The sequence below is a fragment of the Hibiscus syriacus genome, unplaced genomic scaffold (genome assembly GCF_006381635.1).
Source record: "Hibiscus syriacus cultivar Baekdansim isolate YM2019G1 unplaced genomic scaffold, ASM638163v2 tig00112343_pilon, whole genome shotgun sequence".
NCBI classification, from domain to species: domain Eukaryota; kingdom Viridiplantae; phylum Streptophyta; class Magnoliopsida; order Malvales; family Malvaceae; genus Hibiscus; species Hibiscus syriacus.
The window spans coordinates 1,399,435-1,409,254 of record NW_024063306.1 but is presented as its reverse complement, the minus strand read 5'-3'; the positions used below and the strand labels follow the sequence as shown (position 1 = coordinate 1,409,254).

Genomic DNA, 9,820 nt, shown 5'->3' with positions numbered 1-9,820 from the left:
TGATCTGGATTAGTCAATGCTAAGCCTTGAAATCAGGAGGGTAACAAAAAAAAAAATCAATCATGTTAAAGACAAGACCCCCTTATAAATCCATGCATTCGAGCAGCGGCATTGAACCCTAGGCATTCCTCGAGTCTCTCTATTTGTAAGGTAAATAAGCCTTCCTTTCCTCCGAGACAGCCCGGTTCGATTTACAACTCGTGAGAGGAAACCACCTCAAAACCGAGCTGGTACACAATGGACCAGAAGCCATCATCCACCTCTTTCATCGAAAAATACCACGATTACTTCTAGTGGAATCTTCATTCATTGTTTCTCTGCTTTCTGATGCACCCCTGAACAGCAAAAGGTATTTCTCAACAAATACAATCTTTTATTATCATCCAAACTATTCGTAAGAGTTGGTTGTTTATTTAACTTTTTTACGTGTGTAATAATTATTGCACGAGAATTTATTGGGATTAAAAGTAGAGAGATCAAAATTTTAAGAGTACAGGGACCGGAACGACAATAAACCTTTTTAATGTACTCATATTCGTGGGAGTTGCTTTCTCCAATGATAAAACATGGTACAATTCCATCTGGTATTGCGTTATTTCAGTTCTACGTCATCAGTTTGAGGGATTTTTTTTTTTACATGAATCTCTCTTTGTCTTTTCATCTTCCTTTTGCTGCTGTCGTTTAATCCTCCTGAGCTTGACAAGCGACCTTGCTTCACCAGACATAATAGCAGCGGCAGCCATAGCTGGGTACTAAGAATGCTTTGAAATTTCTTACTCCATTGGTTCTTTAATCCATCTTAACTTACTAAACCTTCATATTAAAAAACAAAAAAAAAAAAAACAAAAAAAAAGTACTCATACTCTGTTCAGGAAATTACACAATTTTCTCAATTCATCGTTCAAATCCGACCTTAGTTCAGTTAGTAGAGCAGAGGACTATAGTTTGAGTTAGGGTCCGTTTGATAATGTTTATGGAAGCGTTTTTGGCCCGAAATTCCAACACATAAAAGCATTCCAACTCATTTTTCAGCCAAAAAATTATATTTTAAACGTGATTATTAGTTAAACCAAGAAGCTGGAAAAACAATACTTTTACGTTGGAAAAAGTTGTCTGGAGAAGTATTCCCAAACGAACAAGTTTATTTTATAATTCAAATTTTATTTTAATTTTTTTCAAGTTGAATTTATGAAATTCGAGTCGAGTTGTTTGAGTTTATGTTTAAATTTAATTATAAATATTTATATTGTTACAATATTGATTTTGATTTAAATGACTTTCTCATATATATATATATAGGTTGAAGGACTCAACTATAACATGAAAATTTAATCCACTAGTTACTAAATTTTTTTGAGTTATTCAAGTTTTATTTTATAGTTCAATTTTTTGGAAAAATAAATGGTTAACTACACGGATGATCACTTATGTTTGTGTTTTGTTCACTTTTGGTCACTGATTTCAAAAAATATGAGATATGATCACTTTCGTTTTTATTTAATTAAGATGTGATCATCACGGGTTAACTATTGTTAACAAATAACCTAATGTGTGACGTGATAGGCGGTATAATCACACATTTGGTTCATATTATTTATATATTCTCTCAATTTAGTTATATTTTTAAATAACTTTTAACGTAACGTATATATTTTTAAAAGAAAATCAAAATAAAATACTTTTATATTAAGTTAATAATAAAATATACTCCCTCTGTCCCATTAAATATGTCCATTGTTGACTTTTTTTGTCAATTTTTTTAAACTTTGAATCATTATTTAAAATTTATTATTGATAAAAATATGAACAAATATATTTTAAAAACCTTAAATCAAATAGTTTTAAAATATATATTTTGTCAAATTTAACTGTTTAAAATATTTAAAATAATCATATTCAAAATTCACATTTTTTAACTTTTTGAAAGTCAATAATGGACACATTTAGTGAGACGGAATGAGTATTTAATAAGTTAATAATTTTTTTTAAATTAATAAATATAAATTATTATGAATTTAAATAATACACAATGTTGCTTACTTTAAACCAAGCAATGGTCTTGGCTTAATGGTTGGATGTTTGTTTAGTTTCCTAAGTGACCAAAGTTTGAATCTTTTTTTTTGCCTCAATTTGTTTTCTTTCAACCAGATGGCGACACATGTCACTATTTGATTGATGAAAATAAATATATTAAATTAAAATAAAGTTAGTCCTCTAACCTAATGGTGACACTTGGCATGATATATGACATCATTCGATTAGATGATTAAATTTATTTTAATTTATTAAAAGTATGATTAAATTGAGGGAATGTGTAAATAACAATGACCAAATGTGTGATTATATCAAAATATTTAAATGTTGTTACGACAGTTAACTCAGGGTGACCATGTCTTAATTAAATAAAAACGAAAGTGATCATATCTTATGTTTTCTGAAATTAGTCACTAAAAGTGGACAAAACAAAAATATAAGTGATTCGTGTAGTTAATCTAAAAATAAATTCGAATCGAGTTTTTTAATGCGAAATCAAAGAAAAAAAATTAAACTGTGTTTTTAACAAGCATCGTTAATGAATCGATTAAATACAAATTCACACCCGAATTACGATTATCACAAACATGTCTATAATTTTACGTTATTAGAGTTGTTTGTAGTAAGCTTAATGAAGAACAGCCCAGATATCTTCGCCGAACAGTTTAATCTTCCTTTTCACTTCAATCTTCACCGTCGAACCGTCTCCGCCGTCCATGGATTTGCGATGAAGAAACACCATATCACCGGCTCTCACGTCTTTGCCGCCGAGAAACCGAAGCCAACCGACGGAAACAATGTCCTCTCTTTGCCGGAAAAAGCAAGGGAAATCCCAAGCTTTCCCGGTCTCATCGATGGCGGTGATGTTAAAAAACCGACCGCCTTCGAACCGGACCGGGAAGACGCCGAACGAATCGGAGGGGATCAGTAAGCTCTTTTCGACGTCGGTTCTCGTTAACAGCTTCGAAATGATCGACATTGTCGAATCACGGGATCGAAATCAAAGTTTCTTAGGTGTTTGGTTTGTTCTATGTTTTGCTGAATTGATTCTTTAAGTTGTCGTTCTCAGTTTCAGCTGTTGAGTGGATCGAGTGTTGTGTGTATATATATAGATAGATGAAGAAGCGCGTTCGTTTGACTGTTTCTTGGATTGATTTTCTTGTGGGGCTGAATCAAATGAAGTTGGTCAAAGACTCAAATGGATGTTTGTATTTTCCCATACTCTACGTCTTCGTGCGATTTTATTTTCTTGAGAACCAAACAGAAGATTACACCCTTTCTTTCTTTTTGCATATAATCAAATTTTGTGACCATTTGGATTAGATATATATATATTACATCATCATTCAAATGTTCATAAATTTTTCACGTGGACGTGGACCAAGCCTTGCATGTAAGCTCGATTGGGATGAAATGAGAAGATGGTTGAGAGTAATCATCACTGAAAATTAAATTATTGTATACTTCAAATGTTTTATCGATAATTTATTTTTGTCTCTAAAAAATTATAAATTTAATCATTCTTAAAATTTTAAGAATTTTAAACATAAAATAACGTGTTTATCTCTGAACCAACATTATACTGTATGCACTTCCCATGCACGAGAAAAATCACCTTCTACCCCCACACGGAAGGTCCGGACCTTACTTTTCCTTCACCTGAAAATCCAACGGTTGGGTTCCTCTCTCGAGTCCGAAATATTCGTAGCTGTCGGGATAAAAGACGAACCCCGATATTTATCTTAACATAAATTTTCTTAAATTCACACCCTTTAACATAAATTTTTACGTCCGTCCTTGTATATATAGCAACCCCACATCACACACTAGAGTACAATTTCCTTGTTAGAGACGTATAATACGAAGATAATTTTCATTATCAATAATGAATCGCTGTGTTTAAAGAAAGACGCTATTGTTTATACGATTAAAACATTGAGTTAATGATAATGACATGTGTTAATTAAACTAGGAAAATACAGTAACCAAAAATTTATAGAGTTTACGATGTTCGATTTTATAAAAAAATTTGTAAAATTATAAATTTATGCCGTCTTAAAATTATATTAATCCAAAACTCAAATAAAGATGAAATTAAATACATACTATATATTTTAAAAAAAGCATACAATCATATAATTACCCACTAATTTTCATGTTAATGGTTGTTCATGTATAAATTATAGCACTTTTAGTAATTAGAATAAATAAATAAATTTGGAGTGTTAATTATCACTTAATCATCGAAATAATGATGTCATCGCTGCCACCTCAATATATTTATTTAATTATTTCAGTAAACTTTTTGTTTCCACACTTGAGTTCGAATTAACATATGAATAAATTTTCGTTAAAAATAAATATTTAATATTTCCTTCGTTACACTTTTAGATACCTATTATTAAAAAAAATTAAGAGACACATCATATCGAAAAAAAATTAAAAAATATTTTGAAACATTTTATTTAAAAAAAAATATATATATAAACATGACACATATCAATTAACAATTTTTTTAACGGTAGACATCTAAAAATGTAATTGAACGAACGTTAAACACATATTTTAACTAAAATTCTTTTAGACACCAAAAGTTAACTTTGAGTATAATTTAAATAATTATTTTTGCATTAAGCCTAGAATTAATTATTACACATCCTCAAACTACAAATTTTCTTCTAGCTTCATCCCTAAATTTTTAAATATTTTAATTTCATTCCTAAACTTTTAAGCATTCTAATTACATCCTTAAACTATGATTGTCATTCTAAATTGGTTCATAACTCTTGTCTAATTTTTTTTCAAATTTTAGAGTTGCATATATATGGTACAGATAACCAAAGATAACTCATATAGTAATAAAACACACAAGATATATTTTTTCATGCCTTTTTATGCATTTATAAATAATGCACATCCAAACAGAGCCTAAAGTGACTACTTGAAATGGAAGACCTTAAATTTCCGAATCATATTAACCTATAATCAACAGACACAAGGGAGCGAAGCACAGAACCTGTTCATTTTTTTCTCTTACAGTTTCAGGTTAATCATATGCCTGAAGTCGAGTTTTCCGGCAATGACTTACCAAGAACCAAAACGAGGAGGAATCGAGAGATCAGGCAGGGCGAGGGTACCAAGAACCAGATGAACATTGGGTTTTATCCAAGCACGGCGGAAAGCATTGGGTAGCTTTGGTTGAAGTTGTGGCACAAATGAGCTTAAGCTAAAGTAAATATCTAAATGCGGAGTGAACCAGTTACAGGGTCGCGAGCAGAATTGGCATCTTTATGACTCAGGGAGAGGTTTGTGAACTCAGACTTGAGATCTCTACTGCTAGTGTGTCGATGGCTAGACGATAGCTGCTGCCGTTGTTGCTGTTGATTTTGGTGCTGCTGCAGCTGCTTATATAAGACTTGTAGCCTGCTGACCTCCCTCTCCAATACTTCCTGCTCAACTGATCGTAATGATTGCATAATTTAGTTTTCATCTAATACCATTTTGTTTTAATCAACTAAAGTAATTATTGTCCATTACAATACGGATCAAAAATGGCCCCTTAGATGCATTCGCCTTTCTCTACATACATATTTATGCTTTCAGAATATACACTGAAGGAAACCTTGGTTCCAAGACAAGTAACAAACAAGAACAACACATGGACCACAATATCCTATGTGCCCCCTAAAAGTTAAGGAAAATCGAATAAAAGTGGCTTGCTCATTAGTCAAGACCTAGCTTTAAGGCAGACATTTATATATTTTATTAGTGTAACAAACAAGATTATGACCAAAGTCCTCACACACCATTTTAGAATGCAACAAGGGAGTTCGCCTTGTCTAACCAACACTCAACTATCTCAACCCAACTCTCCAGTCACTTTTTTGGTCAAAGTTTGTATTTCCTTTTAAAGCATCTTCTTTGCAACTAACGGATTATAAAATCTAGCAGTATCGACCAACAGCTATGATCAGAATTCATATAGGTCCAAAATATGGACTACGTATGAATAAGGTATATAAAAATGGCTAACATGCAATTGTAATTCAGAAAAAAGGCAACATATAATCATGGCATTAGAGGTCATAGGTTGGACACATACGATATTTTATAACCTGCTCCTGAGCCAAACCCTCTAACCATTGCTTGAGAGCTTTGTTCTCCATGCTAAGAATGAGATTCTTCTGGTTGAGAAATTCAAGCTCGGCTGAAACTTCAGATCCTTCTGCCTGTTAGGTAAGAGACTATTAACACTTCATAGTAAGGCATACTGTTTCATAGTTGATTTTAAAAAACTTCTGTTTCAACAGATACTTGCCTGCAAAGCTTGAACATTTCTTTCCAGCTCAGCTATGTACTGAAGTTTACGAACCCTTGAGCGTTGAGCAAATTGCCTGCAATGAATAGTAACAAAGTATTGTAATCAAACATTTTCTATCAACATAAGGCATAAGCATCTGCATAATAACCAAATATGAATTTTGATAAGAAAAATTGAAGAATCACACAACAAAACTAAATCGAAATCACTGGTTATTAAATAAGGAAACATCAACAAAATTAAACACCATGCACAACAAAATACGAAATTTGAAGAAAGAAAGAAATAAAGAAAGAAAGAATGTATCATGTGGTTCGATTTAAAAACGAATGAAAGCATATATATACTGATGTTATCCTTTTCCATGTTTATATGCAGGATAAGCTTTCAAAACAGACTACAGAAAGCACCATCATACTCCCTATGTTCCATAACATGATAATCAAAGAGAATTCCAGTAAACCAGGAGAAAATCTGTCTGCTTTGTGGTTAAAATTCCCAGCAAGTTTAAACAGAAGAAGGTGCAACGCGAGGATCCTGCAGGCAGATTCCTTTATGATTTGGAATTTCCAGCATTGGGGCAGAGTCTAAAGAAGGTAGAGACAGACTCCTTAAAGTTAGGGAAAGATCTGGATTTTGAGTCTAAAGGCTCAGTAGTGGTTCTGTTTTCAGAAGATTACGGCAATGGAAGTTTGGAAGATGACTTACATATGATCTTTGTTTTTGGAGTTGGAAGTTCGGTTGGTCTCCGACGACAAGATGAGCATTATTTGGCAGTAAGGAGGAGATTCGAAGCTTGCACCTCTGCATCCGTTTTTTGTGGAAACTCTTGGCCTTCGTGGTTGATCTTGGTGTATATGGATTGAGTCGTTTGTTTTATTTGGCTCATATTAAAGTTGTTTCGTGTTGTGGTGTCTTTCGGGCCAAGCTTAGGTTTTAAGTGTGGTCAGTCTTATTTGAGGCTGTTGTTCTAGCTAAGGTGGATTAGGCAGAGTTTATGCTGTTATTTAGGGTTATTTTCGATTGTTTTTGGTGTTCTGTTTATGTTGGGGGTGGATTTCTGGTTGTATCATGTAATTTCTTATGTTCAATGAAATCCTAAGGCGCTCTTTTCCTCCTTCCGATGATTAAGGAGTTTGTCTTTAAACTCCTTTAATCAAGAAGGGGGTTTTTAACGAGGCCTTCAATTCCTATATAAAAAAAATTCCCAGCCAACAAACCAGAGGTACAAGGCCAAAAATGCATAAAGTAATAGAAAGTCAATGCAACCTCAAGAAACATATAATCAACGCAACCATGCCGAGAGCAGCTCTGGCTAGCATCATTTCCAAATCCCATTGCATACCAACTGACGAACCCCTTGTTAATGTAAGCATAAAAGTGATTAATCACTGATAAGTAATAACATTAGCACTCACTGCTTGGCACGTTTACTATCACCGTCAAATGAGGAAGATTTAGTGTGACAATTATCCTTCTTCTCAGAAGAAGCCTTTGCATCAAAAGAAGCAGGTTCAGCAGAATCTTGCTTTTCACTTGCAGTTGATGGAGCACCCTCCACATCTTGTGGTGCATGTGACGATCCTAAACTCTGAAGGCTGGTATTTTCTCTGAGAGAAGGAAGGCTGTTTGGATGAGACACAGCACCTGAAGAAGAATCCCATGCCCTGATCTTTTGCTTTACCAAGCTCACATCAGTGTAGAATGAGAAAAGCCGAGCATCTTGAGATGCCCAAGATGGTGCAGTAATCATATTTTTATATCTGTAGTCATCTTGAGATGCAAAATCCATGTTAGGAGCATTAGAGGCATCAAAATATGCAAAGGAGTCACTTGAAGAACGTCGATGACCTCCTTTGCGCACAGGACTCTCTGGCTCATTAAGAAGATCATCAAGCCAAGAAGGTTGTTCCTCCATCCGGATGCTTTCAGAGGAAGTGCGCTGGTGATGTGCATTTCCCTCCCTAGGCTTTTGAACTGCTCTTGACCCAATAACTTTGTTGGGGATGTAATCAGTATTCGCGGGGGCGACCAGAGGAAATGGACTTTTTGGAGGAAGTAGAGGATTCTTTCCAGAAAACATAAAATTTCTTATATTTGTTGGACACTTGGAATTCGCCATGGCCAAGAACAACCCCTTCCTGCAAAGAGCATAAGGTAGACAGGTGAAATAAATAATTATGAAAAGAACAAAGGTAAACATGAAGGTCCCAAGAAAAAAACTTGCATTGACGTGTTCACAAACCGTGAGACAATATTCTCTCCATTCAGCAGAAGATATCAGAAAATCATGCATCAAACCTACTCTTACGTAGCATATAATGATCCAAACATAAAAACATCCATATCCACCCAAAATACTCGTCAAAAGGACCTGCCCAATGCGTCATATTCAAATCAAGTTCAAAAATGTTCACTGTTGTTAAAGTTCTGTAGCAAAGTCCAAATTAAAAAGAAAAAAGAAAAAAAGTGCTTTCACCAGGAAGATATGGTGTAAACCCTTAATCGCATGGCCCAACCTTTGAATAAATTAGAAAACAAAGCAAAAAGAAGGATTTATCCCCCCCAAATGCTTATTATCTGCATCGAAATTGCCAAAGACGACACTCTTTACAGGAAACAGATCAAAAACAATCCTCAAAAAACCTCTAAGAACATCTAATCGTCGCCTTAAACGACACTCTTCAATTCCTTCAACAAAACTCAAAAATGCAAAGCGAAATCTCACGAATGAACCTATAACAATGATTCTAGCACTACTTACAGCTTCTTTTCCGAATCCTACAATAAAATGTGCTCCAAATAATCAACACAATAAATGAATAAAACATCACGTAAGCTAAGCTAAGCTATAGAATAGTGAAAATCCAAACACCGAAAAAACTTCGATTCTTTTGAACTTTCCATGCTTCCTCAACAACAGATTCGTTTCTGAAGTTCAGAAAATTAAAAAAACAAATAAAATCAAAACAAACAAAAACATTATTTTATGCTGAACTTGTGAGATACAAAAGTACAAAAATCACAACAACAAAATGAAGAGCTTACCGTTTCCAAAATTGAAGAATTCAGATTCGAAATCTAATGTTTATAAATCGGAAGCTAACTATTAGTTAGGGTTTTTTTGTGGTTTATTTTTCGATTTTTTTTAATAACGAAGGCCTCTTCTCTCATCCCCTGTACTTTATTTCTATTTTTCCCTCCTCTCTGCGTTGTAAGTGGGGAATCAGAGACTGGAATTAACAAATAAAATCTGACAAATACTTTTACGTTTGTATCCCTTTAAAATACTAATATTACTACAAACCCTCGCCTATTCTTTTATCAACTTAGGGTTATTTGTTTATTTTAGAATAATTTAGCGTTAAATGATTTAAATACTGAATGATTCAAATACTGAATAATTCAGATGCTTTATATGAATTAGCTCTGACTGTGACATGTTGTTTGATAATGATTTTGAAT

General features: G+C 33.6%; 1 protein-coding gene across 4 annotated transcripts; it reads right to left on the bottom strand.

The window, feature by feature from the left end:
- Positions 1-4,982: 4,982 nt before the first annotated feature.
- Positions 4,983-9,543, bottom strand: LOC120177965 (uncharacterized protein At4g06598-like). Of its 4 annotated transcripts, XM_039183940.1 has the most exons (6): positions 9,400-9,543; positions 9,240-9,286; positions 7,774-8,492; positions 6,353-6,428; positions 6,137-6,263; positions 4,983-5,491 (listed from the first exon to the last, which is right to left on the bottom strand). In XM_039183940.1, exons 3-6 carry the CDS (start codon positions 8,475-8,477, stop codon positions 5,274-5,276), a joined length of 1,125 nt encoding a protein of 374 aa, XP_039039871.1. In that variant the 5' UTR covers positions 8,478-8,492; positions 9,240-9,286; positions 9,400-9,543; the 3' UTR covers positions 4,983-5,273. The 4 variants fall into 4 exon arrangements, with proteins under 4 accessions (XP_039039871.1, XP_039039873.1, XP_039039870.1 ...); XM_039183942.1 differs by lacking the exon at positions 9,240-9,286 and having other exon boundaries at positions 7,774-8,496; positions 9,404-9,543; XM_039183939.1 differs by lacking the exon at positions 9,240-9,286 and having other exon boundaries at positions 7,774-8,500; positions 9,406-9,542.
- Positions 9,544-9,820: the final 277 nt, after the last annotated feature.

What these genes read in the sequence shown, in the direction of transcription:
- LOC120177965 (XM_039183938.1), bottom strand. Translation starts at nt 8,651, where the DNA reads ATGCATGATTTTCTGATATCTTCTGCTGAATGGAGAGAATATTGTCTC. An exon ending in GATAGTAAACGTGCCAAGCA is followed by an intron (nt 6,429 to 7,773) that starts GTGAGTGCTAAT and finishes TATTCATTGCAG; the next exon opens with GCAATTTGCTCAACGCTCAA. An exon ending in GGAGCAGGTTATAAAATATC is followed by an intron (nt 5,492 to 6,136) that starts GTATGTGTCCAA and finishes CATTACGATCAG; the next exon opens with TTGAGCAGGAAGTATTGGAG.